The sequence below is a fragment of the Microchirus variegatus genome (genome assembly GCF_963457635.1).
Source record: "Microchirus variegatus genome assembly, chromosome: 13".
In the NCBI taxonomy this organism is placed as follows: Eukaryota; Metazoa; Chordata; class Actinopteri; order Pleuronectiformes; family Soleidae; genus Microchirus; species Microchirus variegatus.
In genome coordinates, this window is record NC_139814.1 from 10,132,601 (window position 1) to 10,152,178 (window position 19,578).

The 19,578-nt window shown below is 40.5% G+C and overlaps 2 protein-coding genes across 2 annotated transcripts; one reads left to right on the forward strand and one right to left on the reverse strand.

The window, feature by feature from the left end:
• Positions 1-984: 984 nt before the first annotated feature.
• tmem268 (transmembrane protein 268) lies at positions 985-9,311 on the reverse strand (the record flags this gene model as incomplete). The annotated part of the gene is made up of 10 exons (XM_083899472.1): positions 985-1,137; positions 1,462-1,662; positions 1,784-1,873; positions 2,004-2,114; positions 2,395-2,547; positions 5,678-5,785; positions 5,896-5,990; positions 6,728-6,839; positions 8,540-8,819; positions 9,289-9,311. 10 exons carry the CDS (start codon positions 9,309-9,311, stop codon positions 985-987), a joined length of 1,326 nt encoding a protein of 441 aa, XP_083755598.1.
• Positions 9,312-11,008: 1,697 nt separating this feature from the next.
• Positions 11,009-17,116, forward strand: neu1 (neuraminidase 1). The gene is made up of 6 exons (XM_083900036.1): positions 11,009-11,123; positions 12,460-12,649; positions 13,787-14,049; positions 15,153-15,335; positions 15,859-16,078; positions 16,289-17,116. Exons 1-6 carry the CDS (start codon positions 11,043-11,045, stop codon positions 16,513-16,515), a joined length of 1,164 nt encoding a protein of 387 aa, XP_083756162.1. The 5' UTR covers positions 11,009-11,042; the 3' UTR covers positions 16,516-17,116.
• Positions 17,117-19,578: the final 2,462 nt, after the last annotated feature.

The following is a 19,578-nucleotide window of genomic DNA, read 5'->3' on the forward strand; positions in this document are numbered from 1 at the left end:
TAAACACAGCAATTTCATCACAACGTGTTTTCCATGTTATGGCGTGAAATTATGTCATTGTTGTTATCTGTCAGCATGAAGATATGTAGGGCTACGGTAAAAGTATACTCATGACGTTACATAACGATATGTAACGCTTTTACATATACGGCTCGCTTGTGTATGTAAGTAGAGAGTGAGTTGCTGACAGTCAAAATGCTTTCTAACATTCGACTTCAATTGCTGGAACGCTTTGAAGTAGGAGCTAGTAAAATTCAGGTAGGATAAGTCCCACATCCCATTTGTTTTGATGGGCTCTGGAACGCAATGTTAGCGATTTATCCCACAGTTAGCGATTTATCTCACGGTTAGTGATTTATCCCACGGTTAGCGATAAATCCCATGATTTATCCCACGGTTAGCGATTTATCCCACGGGTAGCTATTTTTATCTCCTCCTTATTCTGACACATCTTCACTGTGAGTGTTTTCACCATCACCTTATTCTAACAAATTGAGTCCTTGTAAGCCCGATAATATTCTTTCAAAACTTAAGTTGGACAAATTAACACATTCCAAAAGGAAAACATTACAAAAAAGTATTCATTATTATTGTTTGTGAGATAAACCATGTAACGTCATGTACATGTACAAACCTTTACAGCGTGTGGGTGGAGCAAGTCGTGCAAACATATCCACAATCCAATGTATAGTAGCTTTAAAATGTAAATATTTGGTTTTTGAAGGCTAAAAATTGTGTATGAAGCCTACTTAAGTCATGGGCCTTGTTTTTATTATTGTGCCGCCATCTTGTTTCTACAGCAGCCTGAATGGACAAACCAGACAGCTACCGTTGCACATTTGAAAGTGGAAGCTTCTTATGCAAATAAAGAAAAGCCACATTGTTGGTGGTATCAAAGGCCACCGTAGCTACAGATTATTACACGTCCTCGATCGTCTTGAATGTATTGCTGCAGAGGAATTTGAGCTCCATGAGCAGTGCAGGTTATCTGAGGATCTTCTTTCTGATGAACAGGCAGAGGCAGAGAGGAGCAACAGTGCAGTGACTCGTCTGGTGAGACACACCAGACAACCTGTTGGAAACCAGCAGCTTCACATAGGCTGCACTGTAAGTCATCAGCAGCTGGAAGGCTTTAGCCTGCAGAAAATAAAAGAGGGCATATAAGGAAGCACTAGTGAGAAAACATCTAAAAGAAGAGATTATGATGTTACAATCTGATTATTTGACTTTTTCACTCTTTGACTTGGTCCCATTTCCATTTCTAAATGTACCATCTCCAAATAAAACTCAATTGCCCTCAATGGAGAACACGTGTGTTCTCCATTTTTGTGAAGATTTTTTTAGATTGCGTTACCTCACAAAACATATTGTGTCCATGTGCGTGTCCCTTTAGGGGTTCCATCATTTTGCAACCATAAGACTTTGTCCATTTTTATGATACAGTTTACTTTGTTCTCTTACAGGAGGAGGTAAAGATGCATCAGGGATGAGGCTGTAGCTGGTGGTGACTTTGGCTGCCTCCTGCTGGCTGGATGAGGTACTGCCGCCTGGTACCTCCTGGCCCAGCAGAGGCCTCTGTTCTTCTGAGACACCAGCCTCAGGGTCAATGACCTTGACCTCAGATGTGAGTGTGAGATGGGACATGTTCTTCCTCAGGATTTTCTAGTAAAAGCCAGAAATCTGTGAAACATGATGCTTTCAAAGGAAACATTTGTGTTTGTCCAGACATGAATATCTTATCAATAACAGCAGCTGGACTTATGTTTCTACTGGAGACTCTCACCTGGATGTCATTGCCCACAAAGCTGTGCTCCTCTAAAGCTTCTGTCAGTGCTCTCAGACAGAGATTGATGTCCCAGTATACAAAGTGCAACTTCAGAGACATGGAAATGACAATGTTAGCAGAGTGTCAACGTTTTAATCTAATCTCATGTTGTAGGTAGGTAGGTAGATGGTTGTAGGCACACAGGTAATAATAATAAAAATAATTGTAGAAGGACAACCTGCATGTTTCCAGTGCAGTTGTGCACCCAGTCAGTCACAGCCACCAGCAGCTTATGTTTCACCATCCTCTCATTCACCTGGATTAACCGAACGTCCAAATTCATGTTGATCTTACAAAGGAACACACACAGGTTTTAGGGAATAACTCCAACATTGAATTCCTGCACAGTTGTCAAAAAAAGGTTGTTATTATGAAGTTATTAATTATTTGTAGCTTAACTCTGTTAAGCATTAATTGGGACCCTTATTGTAAAGTGTAAAACATGCATTCCTTAACTATGACTTCATAAATAGAGAGTACTGAATAAGCATTACTTAATTATAGTCAATTTATTAACGATTATTACCCTTCCTTAAAGTTCCTTGTTATCAATCGCTGAGCTCATTTACCTTCTTGTTATTGCAGTGGAGGATGTAGATGATGGCAGTGGTGAATAAGATGGAGACCAGGCTGACACAGAGACACAGGACCCAGTCGTCACTGACAGGGATGTAGATGTGGAGGGTGGAGAACACGCTGCACCACACCACCATGTACAGCACCTAGAGAGGAGAAGGCTTTGGTTTTCAAAATCCCTTTTATTCATCAAATTCAAGGAAAAACCAGATCAGTTCACATGATCACTTCAGGTCCAAAAACACAGAAACTCCCCATCCACCTCCACAGAACAACCCCCAACAGCCCATATGCCATCTTCTGATAATATGCAATATGCAGCCCTTCCAGAACCGGCACCAGCTCCACACTGCAGTTGCCCTGAAACCAGTTCCTACGAGTCAGCCAGATGGCCAACTTCGCTGAACTAGGTAAAAATTTCATCAACGTAAGCACCGCCTTTTTCTAGCAAATGATAAAACCTCGGCAAGACCCTGAAACCACGTTTTTAAAAGCTCAAATAGTGCCACCAATCTTACAGTGTCTCAATCTGAGAACTCAGAATACACTCCTCCCCCAGCTCCGGATCAATGTGTGCTCCATATCTGTTCATAAAAGACATTGGGTAAAATACTGGGTGTGCACACCCAGTGAAGTTGTGATAGGCTATATGACCTGCGTATTGTGTTTTATTTTGAAGGGGGGCAGAAGTGTTTTACTTTGAGTCTGTGTTGGACTTCCTGTGTGGTGCGATCTGCTCTGTTGAGCTTGACGTGACTCAGTAGCGAGCCGCTTCTGGGTCGCTGCTGAGACGTTCCAAAGCACGTCTGGTGGAAATGCGATCAGCAACGGCGGCTGCTGACGTTCCGCTGCTCTAACGCGCCCAATGGAAATCCAGGGTAAGAGTTGAGGCAACCAACATATTGGCAACCAGAACTCTTCCCCTATATGACAGCTGGGGTAGCAACCATTTCCATTTAGAGAACCAAGTGCACACTTTCTCCTTCACTCCCTCCCAGTTCTTCTGAAAGCCCCCAGTCTCCAAAATCACTCCAAAAACGTTCAACCTCTCTCTTCCCCACTGAAGTCCTCCAGGCAGACTAGGTACTGCCTTTTCCATCCACTGGCCCACTAACAATGCCTCACTCAGCCCAGTTCATCCAAGCAGAGGAGGCCTTTTGATACAGTGAGCGTGTCCTGCAGATATTTCACATCCCACCGGCTGGAAACGAAAATATTAACATCTACATCATCAGAAACAGTAGGTGGACGATCAAGGCTGAAGGATGCAGGCAGTGAGAGACCACTGAGCTGACTTCTCAGCTTACATAGCAAAGGCTCAATGGCTAAGCTATACAGATGCCCAGAAAGTGGGCACCCCTGCCTTATCCTTCGCTGTACAGAAATTGTCTGACTCTGCCCAGCCCCTGCATCTTCACCATAGATTGCTAGAAGAAGCTAACAAGTCTACAAAAGCATCACCAATACCAAAAGCCCCAAAGTGCAGATAACAAATAAGAGTGATCCACCCTATCAAACACTTCCTCCTAATCCAGAGAAACAATGCCAAAATGAATATTACATATTTAGACACTTTTCTCAAACAGGAAAAATATTGTCCATGATGGTCCTGTCTGGAACACAGTAAGTTTGATCGCAATCAACAATTATTTCAAGGATGCCTTCAGTCTGTTTGATAAGGTTCTGGAGAGCCTGTACAGAGAAGGGCAACTGGCCTCGTTCTTAAGTAAGGCCAGGTTCCCTTTTTTGGGCAGCAAAGAGCGCTACTCATCAACAGGAAACAGGAAACATGAAGGGATCCTGTTCTGTAACACTACTGCAACACAAGACGTCAAGAAGTCAAGTCCAAGAATATTCCAGAATCGTTTGTAAAAATCAGTGGAAAGGCAGTCAATTCCTGGCACCTGCATGTCATTTGGTTAACAGCAACCGTCAACTCCTCCAGAGTCAACTCGCAGTCTTCTCTTCTGGACTGAGCTATGGAAGTTCTTCCAGAAGCTCCTCACGGCAAACCATGCTGCACTGCTCTGCCCCAAAAAGGTTAGCATAGAAGTCCATCACATGGCTCCTCATCTCCCCAGGACTGGTGGTGACTCGAGGCAAGCCATCTGCTTCCTCTGTGCCACAGACCTCTCCAGATTAAAAAAGAAAATGCTTGGGCCATCCATGTCCTTTAACTAGAACAGGGGTTCTCAAAGTTTTGATACCTGAGGGCCAATTTAGGAACCCAACATTGGAATGAGGGCCGCCAAAGGAAAAAAAAGGGAAAAAAAACAGAAATAAATCCCATTTGTAATCATTTTAATGACCAGATTGCAGTTCTACAGTTTAGCATTAAGTAATATAAGCGTTTATATAATAACGCTTTATAATTTACTGGGTAATTACACAGTATGTTGGCCATTGTTCTTACCTTCTACATACAGGTTAATACCAAGTAACACATTTCTGTTATCATATATTTACTGGGTAAATAGAAATTGGGGGCTGTAGCTACCTGCTTATTACCAGCTTATAACCCAATAATACACAAAAATTCACCATATAGAAACCAGGTAAATACCCAGAATTTTGGTTTACACTTATTGGTCTGTATCCAGTAATGTCCAATAAACCTTTAACAAGCTAGCTCCTGGATTAAAACTATCCTGTAATTTACCGCGGGCCGCCAGGAATGTTTCTGCGGGCCGCCAGTGGCCCCCGGGCCACACTTTGAGAACCAATGAACTAGAGGAAGCGAGACCTGACAAGAGCTCCCCTCACTCTCTCCTGCAAAAAGGAGCTCAATGCCAATCTCTCCCTTTGAAACAGATGTCTAGAAGGAGGATCAGTATTCCTATGTAAACCCTCCTTCAAGTTAGCAGTGGCAGGGAGGTGCAATGCTGGCTTTTCCAACCTCCCACCACATCGTTAAAGAACTAAAATGAACTGTTTTGATTGTCCACTGCTGCCAAAAACCACTGTCCTGCAGGAGTTTGTTGTTAAGAGACCAGTAGGACCTAATCATTTCACCTGGTGTGACGATCAGCTCTCACTGACAAAATGGTGATCAGTAAAATCAACTGGACTTCTGCACTAATCTGGAACTGAGACTTTTGGAAATGTAAATGCTGTCTGTTCACTAGTGTACATTCTAGTGTACATTTAAAATCTCCACCGAAGACCAGTTGATCCTGAAGATCATTCTTTAGCTCATTTTTTTTAGCAGGTTAAACATTCCACATTTCACATGGTCAGAGTAAGAAGAAGATGGACAGAGGAGGACAATTGATGTACCGGGGCCATGATGAAACGAAAGAAGGCGGAGTTAAAAACCATGTATCTTCTGACTGAAGGAAGCTCCAGAGCCGTTCTCAGAGGAGCCTCCAGGTCTGTCACTGGAATCTAACAAACACAGAAAAAACTGTTAAGAATCCAAACTAACTGCAGTGTGTGTGTGTGTGTGTGTGTGTGGGGGGGGGGGGGGTTGTGTCTGTGTGTGTGCGCGCACTGACCTGGAAGCCATCACTCTCCAGTTTGGCATGGCACAGAGACAAATTAAATCTGGGCTTTAATGCTGAACAGCTTGACACTGACAGGACGCACTGACCTGAGAAGGAATGAATGAGTGACAAATGAACACCTGTGTTTGATGATGGGACCTCTGCACAGACGGCTCTGTTCCATTCATCTACACCAGGACAGTGTGCCAGTGAACTGTAGAGATGTTTCTATTGTGACCTGTCATTGGCACAATGAAAAAGTATGTACCATGTTTTTTGGTGCATTATCCTACCAAAATCCTCCTACTGGTTATGGGCATGCGTGGTCACATGACCACGGCTCCACCTTTTAACTTGTGAGGGGGAAAACAAAAAGACTTATCTGTATCGAGTATCACTGTAAAAAAGAAAACTCAAAATTTCAAGGCAACTTGCTGCTATTGAGTTGACACAACTCTAACTCACAAGTTTAATATGAGTTGATGGAACTTTTTTTAGACACTCACAATCTTTTGTTGGGCTGAAAATTCAAAAATTGATTGAGTGTTTTACAGTGTAGCCCCCTTTGAATAAATAAAACCAATCTGTATGTGGATCCAAAAGTGGATCGGACTCAAATGTATACTTTCATATAAGTTTTACATTTCAAACACAAGTTTGTGGTGTTTGGAAAGGTTTGTGGTTTTGTGTCATTTGTATTAATTTGGCATGAATTTAAATGTGACATGGTTCAGTTCACATGTGTTTTGTGTTTATATCTCAGTGACATCTTAACACATCAGGATTTATCTTGTCATGTTTATGTAAGGTGGGAAAAATGAAGAAGAAGATCAGAAGATCATACCATTTGACCATCTGGGAGATTTGGAATGTCTGATTTGAGCGTCCACCTCATGCTCGTCCCTCAGTGGACAGGCTCTGTCTTTGTCCTCCATCATTTCAGAGGTCACCACATCCTGGAGGGTAAAAAACAAAACCCTGCATCATTAAGAAATGAAATAATGGAAGAGTGAATTCAGAGGATGTCACATCAATACATGCTCATAGGATACTTTCTTCTTCTTGAGTTTAATGGCAGCTTGTTTACATGCTATTACATGACTGCCATCTTTCAAGATGATGAAACACTGCACTAGCCAGTTTGTCATATTCTTCAATCTCATAATTTTTATCAATGCTTTTTCAGATATGTTCCATCATTACCACACAGATTCTCTCAGTCATTGGAAAACTTTATCAATTTCTATGAAATCAGGTTTTTCATTGAATGTGCTGTTCGTGTGATTACATGAATGTTGCTGTTATTTTTTTGGATGGAGATGCAGTTTTAATTTATTTATTTATTTATTTATTTAGGTAAGTTTCATTTCTCCAAACCCAAGAATCAAATGTGTAGCTTTTGTTCTTGGTTAAGGACTTAAATTTGCTCAAGGCGTGGATTATTTTATGTAGTTCAATCCCATTATTATCACTTGTTTTTAGTGGCTCTGTCTGTCTATTTGTTTGTGCTTCCACACTTGCCAGTGTCTGCCATCTCTGATTGCCTTGTTTGTAAAGCACTTACAAAACCCACAGTTCACCAAAGTGCTGTGCAGAAGATGTGTGGCAGTGTTAGACACAAATAATCCCATGGGAAACTCATGCACATGTGATAATTCATGACTTATAATAGTCTAATAATCTAAAGAGCTTTATCTGAATCATCACATGATTCACACATAGCTTTTCACACTTGAGTGAAAACTATCACATGCAGGCGAGATTGTGAGGAGCCTCACATGAGAGGATGTGACTCATTGTGATGTGAAAGTCTTACTACACTTTAAATTCTCTCTTAAAGCTCCCATAGAGTGGTCCTATCACATATGTCATGACTCCCCGCCATAGTCCCTCTTTGACCCGGAGTCGGATCCAGAGTCAAAAGACACTGTCCCAAGTGAAACGCCTCCACAAGGGACTTTCTTCTTCTTCTGCAGGTCAATGTACGCAACCGGATGTGCCCGGACTAGTGCCCGGAGCAGGAGGATCTGCTGTTCAGGAGACAGGATCCTTACGTCACGATTCCAGGATTTTTCAGAGAGCTTGCAGAGCCCGAGAATATAATAAAACCCAGCATTCACAGCAGTGGCTGAACTGTTTGTATCGGGGCTTCATAAACGAGGTACACCAAAAAACAGGAACCAAAAATTGGAACTTCCAGTCTATGGGAGGTTGCTGTTACAGTCATGAAGTCACTTTAAGTCTCTCTTAACTCTTGCTGTTACAGTCATAAAGTCACTTTAAGTCTCTATTAACTATTGTTACTACAGTCATGAAGTCACTTTAAGTCTCTCTCAACTCTTGCTGCCACAGTCATGAAGTCACTTTAAGTCTCTCTTAACTCTTGTTACTACAGTCATGAAGTCACTTTAAGTCTCTCTTAACTCTTGTTACTACAGTCAGGTTTCACAATCCTGCAAACCCCCGCTCTTTAAAACACCCCCCTCACTCACTGGTAGTTCCTTTTCTGTATGCTGTGGAACTGCCGGTCAGCAGTGAACAAGGCTGACTAGATTGCTGCCCATGCCTCTGGTCCATCTGAACGGGCCTATTCAGTTCTAACAAATGGAAACACAGACAACCACAACCCTCTGCCAAGTACAACTCCTTTGAATACCATGCCATCTTGGTGAATGCACCGGTCAAAGTCATTGTCATTCCTCCATCCCCGAGCATGACTGTCCCATGATTGTCCGAGGTGATATGAACATCCACTTAGACAATGCCTGTTCTTCAGTCTTCCTATAACTGATGCACTCCTTTGAGCTACAGTGGGTGGCCCATGTTTTCCTCCCCCCGCAACCTCTGCAACCTGTCTCCCACCCAATTCTCTAGCCTCCGATCTGCCACCGTCCAGCACATTCTCCTCCCTGGTGACCTGTCCTATGTGTATCCCCCTGTGATGGTGACGGTGTAAGGTCACACTTTCCTCTGTAATGTTTACATTTGAACACTTTCACTGAATAAAACTCTGCAAATGTTCTGCGTCTGTTGAAGTTTAATGTCTATGAGTTTGGAAACTATGACTTTCATATTCTTTGTACTACCAAAAACAATGGTTCCTTGTTAGGCTGTTTGAGCTCCACATATATATATATAATATATCTTCTTTTTCAATCCAAGATGTATTTTTGTTTTTATTTTGTTTCCTATATTTTATGTTTCATGTTTTATTTATTGTATTGTTAAGCACTTTGTCCCAGCTATAGCTGCCTAAAGCGCTCTATAAATAAAGTTGAGTTGAGTTGATGCATGGCAAAATAGAATGTTTAGACAGTTTTAAATGTGCGATTCTTCTAAATCTGTGATGCTTTGAGAGAAGAATGTTTCATATTTGACACGATTAAACACATAAACTCATCCTACCTGCATTCGAGATGAAAAAGCATCTTGACTTCCAGCTGATCCTCGTTAGCTTGAAAGCATCACTCCATACGTCCATAAACAAACTGTGGTGTGTCTCACTTTGTGGACTTCCTGTTTCTCTTCCTGCTTCACTCTCTCTCTCTCTCTCTCTCTCTCTCTCTCTCTCTCTATCTCCGTGTGACTCAGATCAGGCCTCATGACTGCAGGAATGTGGTCTGTGGTTCTCAGGTCATCACGCCCTACACTGATCACTGTGACGTTCATCATCAAACACTATTTAGTGTCACAGAGACAGAAACAAACCATTATCACCAATGTACAGTATGTTTTATTTATGTATATATATGTATATGTGTATATACTGTACGCACACATATATATATATATATATACATATATGGCATTTATCAAATACAGATATGATTGCTTTACACTTTATCGGTTAACTATTTCAATCCAAGTATTAATATAATATGATATGATATATAATATATTTTTTTAGGTTATATTAGATTCTCCTTTTCTTTCTTTCCTCATTAACTGTATCTTAGTATATATTCCATTTTTGTGATTTTACTGTAAAATGACGATAAAGTTTGTGAAAAGTGCTATATAAATAAAAATTATTTTAATTATTGTTATTAGATTAGATTAGACTTTAATGACACCACAAATTCCAATATTAGGGCAGCCTAAAAGGTCTGGGGATAGACGACTGACACAAACAGGAAACAGGAATAGATAAAGCAATAGACAATTCATAGTTTTAATGAATAACGTTTTGCATTACCTAATTACCTAAAGTGGATTTCAAAATAATGTTTATTACTATACATTACTCTCATCTCTCTGAGCATGATCATTTCCTGTGTGGTTTCAGCGACACTAGAATAGAATAGTCTTTATTGTCATTGTAGTACAATTAAAGTAAGGGATGGTCCTACAGAGCCACCGTACACTACAAAAAGACACAGACAAACAACACAAGGGGCATCATTAATAATCATTAATATATACATACTAATTAATATATACATATATATATATATATGTATATATATACATATATATATATATGTATATATATATATATATATATATACAGTTTAGAACACATTTATATTCATACATATATATATGAATGTAAATGTGTTCTAAACCAGGGCTCTCAAACTCAAATGACCAATGAGTCTGGTCAGTTAATGAAATAAAAGTCTGTGGTTTTCAGAAAAGGACATTGTAATAATAATATTTATGATGATAGTTCACTTCAAAATAATCGATATGGAACCATAAATAGTTGACAATATAAATGGATTTATGATGCAAAAACCACATAAATAAACTGAGACCTCTGCTCTGTTTCATTCAACAATAACAGTTCAACATTGTGAAGCCATTCTGGTTCAAAGAAAATAAATGTAGCATTGTAGCTTTTCATGCTAATCTTAAATAAAACCAATATATTCAAAATAAAGTGTCATTATAACCACCAAGAGACACTAAAATGACAATGAAAAATACGACACGTCACGTGATTCAACGTTATCGATGGCGGAAGTCACGTGAGCAGCCCTCAGTCATATGACTTTAGCAACGGCAGCGTGAACGCTGCGGGAGAGCATTACGTCGTTATTTATCTGTTTTGGTGAATGTATTGACAGGAGTGGTCTGTTTAGTAACGAATAAAGAGAAGAAGGAGGAGGAGAAGGAGGAGAAGAAGAAGAAGGAGGAGGAGAAGGAGTGAATCCAACATGAAGACCGGAAGCTGTGAACTCTCCTGGTTTGTGTCCGCTGTTTGCTTCGTCAGTGTTTGTGTTAGCAGAGCAGCAGAGGTACGAACAACTCTACATTGACTCTACAGTTACTCTCTTACAATACAGCAGCTTAGCTTGTTGTAATATATGTGTACTAAATATAGCAGAGCAGGCCCAACCCTTTATGGGGCCCCAAGCTGAGTCTGATTTATTAACCTAATAAGCCTTACAGTTATTAAATCAACAGTTAATATACAATTAATATTTTTGGGTTCGACTTTATAACTTTGTACTGTACTGTACTATTGATGGGCTAACAGGGCTGCAAGCTTATTATTTAATAATACCTTAATATTTAAGCTTCCATTGACAAGAGTGCCATTAATCCCAGTATTGTCATTGTTATATATAATCTTACACAATCCTGTGCTGCTACATGTACATGACCCTCCAAAATGTATATCTAATTTTAAACAAATTAAAATGTACTCACTAAGTACTTTAACTGTGATTGTCCATCGTTTGTGGAATCAAATGAAATAAAAAAAAAAAACGGTAAAAAGTGTAATTCTCTGGGGGCTTAAACCACCTGCCTGTACTCTGTACTCCATTCTCACGATCAGGTAGTCGCTCATCTTACAAACCACATCCACAGACTCACAACAGACTTGATGCTGTACACAATGACTTTCAAACAGAAAGTCTGTACATAGTATGTGCTGCTGTCTGTGAAAGCAAATCAGCTGTCTTGACTTGGCAACCAATGAGAAAATGGTATTTCTTGTTGCCGGGTAAAGTCTGAAAATAGGTTTTCTCGTTCCACGAAGGCATTGAACACTAATGAATGCATGAATGCTGTGAGTGCATGACTGCTGTGAATGCATGAACGTGTCGTGCATGAGTGCATGAATGCATGAACGTGCAGGAATGCTTGGACGCACATGAGCGCTGTGAATGCATGAATGCTGTGAATGCATGAACACACATGAATGTAGTTTAGTGAATGAATGTTGTGAATGCATGGATATGCGTGAATGCTGTGCTGTGAATGCATGAACACACATGAACGTGCAGGAATGCATGAATGTGCATGAACGCTGTGAATGCATGAACGTGCATAAGTGCATGAACGCTGTGAATGCATGAACGCGCATGAATGTCATTATCTTCAAGCACTAAACTACCCCCCGATTTGTTCTATATCAAGTCCGATAGAGGCAACAGCAACATTGTGCTGGTAAAAGAAAAAAGCTGCAAACAGGTCTGACGTCGGAGTATGACTGAAAACACAAAAGAAGTCAGTGAACAGTTCAGTTCACTTTTTATGAGAGTGTTACTCTGTTGGGTGTGATGGACAGATTTACAGATCCATCTGCAGATTGTTGTCTTGATCAGTCAGTCATTTGGTTTGCAGATTGACCCTCTGGTGTACGAGGAGCAGCTGCTGTGGGTAAGTGGAACCCAGGGACAGGTCAACACCTACAGGATCCCTCTGCTCACCTTCACCCACAAGGGAAGCCTGCTGGCTTTTGCTGAGGCAAGGAAATTTTCTCAGTCGGACACAGGATCAAAGTTCATTGCACTTCGGCGGTCCACGGACAAAGGCAGGTGGACCATCGCTGCTGTCATGCTGTCAGAACCAGTCAGACATACGCACAAAACACACAGATGTCACTCATTCACACAGCATCATTCTCATGGCTGTGTGAATGGGTTTACAGGTCTGTAGATAAACCTTGTCACATGACCAAGTGCATATATGTTGATCAGTGTAAAGGTTCTTATTAGTATTTGATTATTGGCTTGTTTATAAAAAAGTTGATCAGTGACTATTGGTGATATATTAAAAAGATATAATAAACACACGTTTTTTTTAATCAATAATTGCATTTATTAACAAACCTTTCTACTCCAGTAAACCTTACCTAATTTGGGCTGCAAATACCACATGGTCACAGCCCTTTATGTGTGTTAGAAGTGATTTACAAGGTTCTTGAATGCATCTCGTTAGCTGCTCCACATTAGCTTAACACGCTATGAACCCTGCTTTACTTGCACCTGCTCTCATGCTGAAAATATTCATATTTTTACTAGAAATGACCATGTTTTCTTCTTATAGGACACTTTTGATACAGTAACAATAAATGTCCCTATATTGATTCCATATTTTCCCCAAAAAGTAGTCATTTTTGTATGTAAAGAAACATTTTTCCAGAAGATAAACATTTAATTGATACCAGCTATTTGTACTTAACAGTTAGTAGTTATTAAGTTATTAGTTTAATATGATCAAGCCATAATCAGGTCAGTATACCAAGTAATCCACTAGATTTTTATCAATATAGCACCTTTCATACAAAACAATGCACAGTTCTTCACAGGATGAAAACACAAGGAACAACACGCAGCCATCAGCCCAGCCCTCAGTATATAACATATTACAACAGAAATGAGGAAAGCTGCATGGATCATGCAGTCACAAGGGAAAACACACAAGACTAAAAAAAAACTGAATGAAAAAGAATAGCTTTGTTAATATAACACATAAAAAAGAAATGGATAATGTAAATAAAGAATGGACAGGTAATAGTGACGCTGTAAGTATTAAGAAAGAGTTTGTGTCCACAAAAATAGTCAAAATCAATATTTCAAACTAAAATCCAAGTTGAAAATGACACAAACGCCCAGAGAGGAATATAACTATAAATATAACATATCGTTGTTGTGTGTCATGCCTCCAGGAGCCACCTGGTCCCCAACCTCATTTATTGTTGATGATGGAAAGAACCCGGACGGCCTAAATCTGGGCTCTGTGGTGGTGGACGAGGACGAGGGCTTAGTGATTCTGATCTACAGCATCTGCTTCCACCTCTACCACTGCAGCCCGTCCAGCGTCATGATGGTGGAGAGCAGGGACGACGGCCTCAGCTGGAGTCTGCCCAGAAACCTTTCAGTCCAACTTGGAGCCAAGGTCTTCATTGCGGGGCCAGGTTTTGGCATTCAGGTGAGACAGTTATACTGTATATGAAGTAGGGATGCACAATATCATCTGCACTCCATCTGAGTCAGCTGATATTGGCTTTAGAATGTATTATGGGGTATGGGCAAACACGCCAAGCTCTCCCAGTAAGCTGAATAACCTATGCGTGGGCCCTCACCAGCAATGATTTCTTTATGTTTATAAGGGATGGGCATTTTTAGCAAAAATGCTATTGGAATATTTGAGGCTATTAATCATCAAATACTTGAATATTCTAGACACAAGTACATGAGGGATGGTGAAAGTCTGTCTCATGGGACTTCACAGGGGTGGTAACATCCTCTGTCCTGAGACCTTCGACTAGGGTAAGGAAAAACTACCAGGGAAAAAAACCCTTATAACAGGGAAAAAGGATAGAAACTTTAGGGAGAACCACAGGTGAGGGATCCACTCCCTGGACAGACAGACGTGCAGTAGATGTTACCCAAAACAAAGACTAAAGTAAAAAGTCCTTAAATGTCAGGATCCATGTGGATCACTAGGTTTGTCACAGCCTGTAGAGAAGGCTGTTGTGGTCAGAGAATTGGGGATGCACTGGTGTTGAACTAACAGGAGCGGCTAACGAGATGCATTCAAAAGCTGTCTCTGAACCCAGGGTCTGGATGCTGTGAAAACACTTCACAGTATTACTGTGAATTGAATTGTGGGCTCCTTCGCCTTTGGCCAGTGTTAGTCTGTTCGTGAAGGATACAGTTGTATGTCCTTCTTTTTTGTAAACCTTTATTACAACAACAAGAGCACACTTCAGACACTTTGGTAATATGATGTTGCTAAACTGTTGTGTTCTAAACCTGTGAGGAGCTCATTTATATTTGTAAATGATTTTCCAGGTTAATAACCCTTAATGTCTCTCAGTCTGAGACACATCACACACCAGAATCATCTCCATTTCTTCCAGTATCACACCAAATATCTGGAGTCTCCATCAAAACGAATAAATAATCACTGAACCAGTCAAATTAAAAATGACTACATTAGTTCTAGAAATATGTGGAAAAATTAAATTTTCACAACCCTTTCTAGTTGTGGTACGGTTTCTAAGTACCTTTGTGTCTCTTTTTCTACAGAAGCGATACAATCCAGCTAAAGGCCGGTTGGTCGTTTGTGGTCATGGAACAATACAGGGAGACGGCGTTTTCTGCATCCTGAGCGACGACCATGGCCGTAACTGGTACAACGGTGCTGCCCTGAAGAGCATCCCCTACAACCAGAAGAAGAGACCATGGGACTTCAACCCTGATGAACCCCAGGTACTGTTGTGTATATTAAGTGATGATAAAGATTACTAAACTACAGCATTCATTTGGACCACTGTCCTCGCTCCGGCATGTACAGTAGCACTAGTGGGGAATCGATTTAGTGACTTAGTGTATCCACCTACATGACAGTAGCTGCTAGTTAGATAGTTTTGTTTTAGCTTGCAGCTGGTTGTTAGTATGTTGAGCACCATTCCATGTCTTCACTGTCCATGAACTTTGAAATATTCACTTCTTTAAGCTGACAGAGCATGACTTTGTTAGGACAGATGGAGTTAGCTCCAGGTTATAATAGCTTGTCTTCTTCTTCTTCTTTAGGGGTTGCCACAGCTTATCATCTGCCTCCATCTTGTCCTCTCCCTTGTATCCTCTTCTGTTACTCCTTCACAGCATCCATGAACCTTCTCTGTGGTCTTCCTCTTTTCCTCCTGCAAAGCAGTTCCATCTTCAGCACATGTCTGTTTGGTGCTGATCACTACCTAATTAAACCTCTTCCTGCCTCTCTGCACCTCTGCAGCTGGTCGAGATGTTGGACGGCAGCCTCATCGTCAACGCACGGAACCAGAACAGCTACCACTGCAGGTGTCGTGTGGTGGTGCGCAGCCATGACGGAGGATTGACCCTGCCCATAGATGAACTGTTTTTTGATGAGACTCTGGTGGATCCTGTAGTTGCAGCTGGAATTCTGCAGAAAGAAGGAGTACTGTACTTCACCAACCCCTATAACGCTACACACAGTAAGAACTGCGAGCCCTCTCGACCTCTTCCTCTCTCTCATCATGCTCAGAGTTGCAAGAACTGTAAAATTCAAAGCTGTTTTCACTGTTTTTCTTGAATCATAGAATTGTAGTTTGCTTATTATATTGGTCAATACAATAAATGATTAATCAACGTATGGATTTAGCTCTAATTTACACAGTAACCTCTTGTTTGGCCTCCCCCTGCAGGAGTCAACCTAACCTTAAAATGGTCACTGACCAATGGCACCTCTTGGGAGAATAAATCTGTCCAGATATGGGCGGGACCAAGTGGCTACTCCTCCATCACATCACTGGACAGTGGTTCTGTAGATGACAGGAAATACATATATGTCATCTATGAAAAGGGCCATAAAGACTATGACGAGACCATCTCCTTCGCCAAGATCCACCTCTACGGTGGTCGGAACACATAACACCAAAGGGCTCTGGCTCTCTCAGGGACATTTTGTCTTCAATTCAAAATGATGATGATGAAGGCAAAGTTTTCAGAAGAAATAAGTGTTAAAGATTTTTTTACAGGCCAAGCTTCAGCTTTCCAAACGTCAACAATGGAGCGCTATCATCAGTTTTCCACGTAGCATAGCAGAAAATGGTTGTGTCCAAACGTCTCCATTGTTGACTGGGTGTGACATTATTCCCATTTCATGTTTTACACGTATGTCTAAATGGTTTATGGGTCAAATCAGGCGAATTGTAAGTCCAGATAGTGTCAGGAGCTTTGACATATTTTTTTGTGAAACTGCTCTTTCCACAGCTGGAATGATTCAAAATGAAACGCATGTGTGATTGAATACAAGAGTGAATGTGAGATATGTAAGACATCTTCTTTTGTGATCGCACAGGATGTTTTCTGTTACTTTCAAATCAGCCTTATGTTACTGGTAGTTTGGGGAAAGAAATCTAATCATTTTAATGAACAATGACAATAATAATAATAATAATAAAGACACAGCGTTTCTCATCAGAGAAATTAAAAAAATTGTTTCTTGGTGAAAAATATGTGTATGTATGTGATTACAATAGAAGGGATTTTTTAACCAGTGCAGTGGTGGTAAAAATAACTGACTGTGCTGACATTTGTATTAAAATGACATGGTTTCATTAAAGCAGTCTCAAGAGTCCTGAATATCCTTACATATATCTTACAAATTTCTGAAATGATCTTGATTACTTAAATCATATGTTTGTTTCATCTCCTGGAAGCTCATGAAATTCCCATTTTCAATAGCTGTACATATCGCTGTTAATTCATTAGGAATCCAATGTTTAAATCTTTGGTCAAGAGAGCCAGGGATAAACCCTTGTCATAAACTATCCACGAAACAGTCCAAGCTCTTTCTCTAGTTTATATTTTCGTACCAGACTAAACCATAATTTTAGCGTAAACCTAACTAAAAATAACTGTATTTGCCTGTTTGATTACACTCATTGCTTCTTCTCTGTCTCCAATAAGACTTTGAATTTCTCTTCCTTGTACCGATTTCTCTAAATTCTTCCATTTGGCTACATAATCTTTGTCACACCAACAAATTACATGTCTAATCTGTGCGGCATGGAAATACCCCCCCATCCCTTCCAATCTGTAATGTTTCAAATGTGATTCTCGGTCTGTGACCATGCCATATAAATCTTGAAATGTTTTTGTCCAACAGTGAATTGTTTTTCCGGTAGCTCAATGGCTAATGACTGAAACAGGTAAAGAAGTCGAGGTAGAACGCTCATTTTTATGGTTTCTATTTGTGAACCAATGTCTAATGGAAGGATATCCCACCTGTCCAAATCGCTCTTAATTTACTTATCCAGTTTGACGTAATTGGCTTCATATAAATCATCATTGTTTTGTGTTAGAGTGACCCCAAGATATTGCTTTGCTTTTTTAGTAAGCCATGTTGAATTGTCTCCGGATGTCCTCACTGGCACAGACCAGATCTGGGTGTTTTCCTATCATTTTCAGATATCTGTCTGATCCAAAATGCCCCAATGTCTTGTGAGGACAAACTTGTCCATACTCTTTATATTCTACAGTTAGCAAGTCTCAAACTCCCCAATATTGCACGCCTGCTTGGCAGAGTGAGACACGTTGTGCAAAGTTCTTTCATCGCAGTACGACAGCCACCCGCATCCTCAAAAGCAGAAGCTACTGCAGCTGAAAGCACACAAGCTCACAACCGATGTCGTGACCCGGTGGAACAGTGCACTGGAAATGCTTGAACACTTTCTGGAGCAGCAACCTGCAATCTCTGCTGCAGAAATGAAAAGGATCTGAGCAGACTGCAGCCTGAGAGAGGAAGACATGACGGATGCAGAAGATGTGGTCAGAGCTCTGAAGCCGATGAAGACAGCCACTCAAGCCATGTCAGAAGAAAGGTCCCCGACTCTCTCAGTGATCCCACCCCTGCATGCCCTGCTGCTGAAGGAGATGACCAGGCTCCCTTTCTTTAATAATAATAATGTTAAATGAAACATAATTATGAAAGAAAATACTATTATCCTCCTGTGATGGTATAATTTGATTTAAATTGTACATTGTAAATACAAATTCTCTTTCTCTTCTCTCTCACACAGCAAGATGGTGCTGATGATGAAGTTGATGGAGTGGAGGAAGAGGTGGAACCCCAGCCCCCTGCACCTAACCCCAAGCCATAGACCTTCACGTCACATCTGAGAGGGTCTTTTCAAGCGCAGGTGTCACCATCACCGCTAAAAGAAGCTGCCTTACCCCAGGGTGTGTTAATTAACTACTTTTCTTGCAGAAGAATCTTAAGATTCCCAAGTGATGACAGTCGACAGTCTGTCTGAAGTTAAGTTTCATTTCCAGTTTATTTTTGCTTGCACTTTAATAGGCCTTTCTATTTATAGCTGAAGTTTAAAATGTTTACATGTTCGCACTTTAAAGGCATTGAAAGAGACCTTTTGATTGATTCTTATTTACATACAGTACTGACCGTTATTTTGAAATCAGTATCCTCTGTTTACAGAATGTCTTTATTTTTCAGAAGTGCAGGACTTTTTGGGTGAATTCTTGATGTCATATTTTTAATAATGCACCAGGTTAGTGTCCCAATAGCAGTCCATTGCTGCAGGTATACCTCTGCCCTGGATCTGTTTGGTAATTCTGGCCCACAGCATGTTTGTATCAACATTGTGGGAGGGGGAATCGGTCCTTACAGCTATCTTTAACTACCAATACTTCATTCATTTACTGCTGAATGTCAATGTAATACTAATATTAATATGTTGCATAACTATTCAGTCATGTTTTCAGGTAACAGCTCCAAAAAATGGTTTTAATAACACTAACCCGAATCAAGATCGGATCGAATTGTGATAATCGATTCTGAATCTTGAGAATGGAAATCTGAATCATACCCAGCCCTAATTGTCATCCCTTTATTTGTTTTATGATTGCTTCCTTGTTGAAAAGTATGTCTGCTGAAGCCAAACAACAGTCTTTTACTATTTCTACTATTTTAGAA

What these genes read in the sequence shown, in the direction of transcription:
- neu1 (XM_083900036.1), top strand. Translation starts at nt 11,043, where the DNA reads ATGAAGACCGGAAGCTGTGAACTCTCCTGGTTTGTGTCCGCTGTTTGC. An exon ending in TCGGCGGTCCACGGACAAAG is followed by an intron (nt 12,650 to 13,786) that starts GCAGGTGGACCA and finishes TCATGCCTCCAG; the next exon opens with GAGCCACCTGGTCCCCAACC. An exon ending in TCAACCCTGATGAACCCCAG is followed by an intron (nt 15,336 to 15,858) that starts GTACTGTTGTGT and finishes GCACCTCTGCAG; the next exon opens with CTGGTCGAGATGTTGGACGG.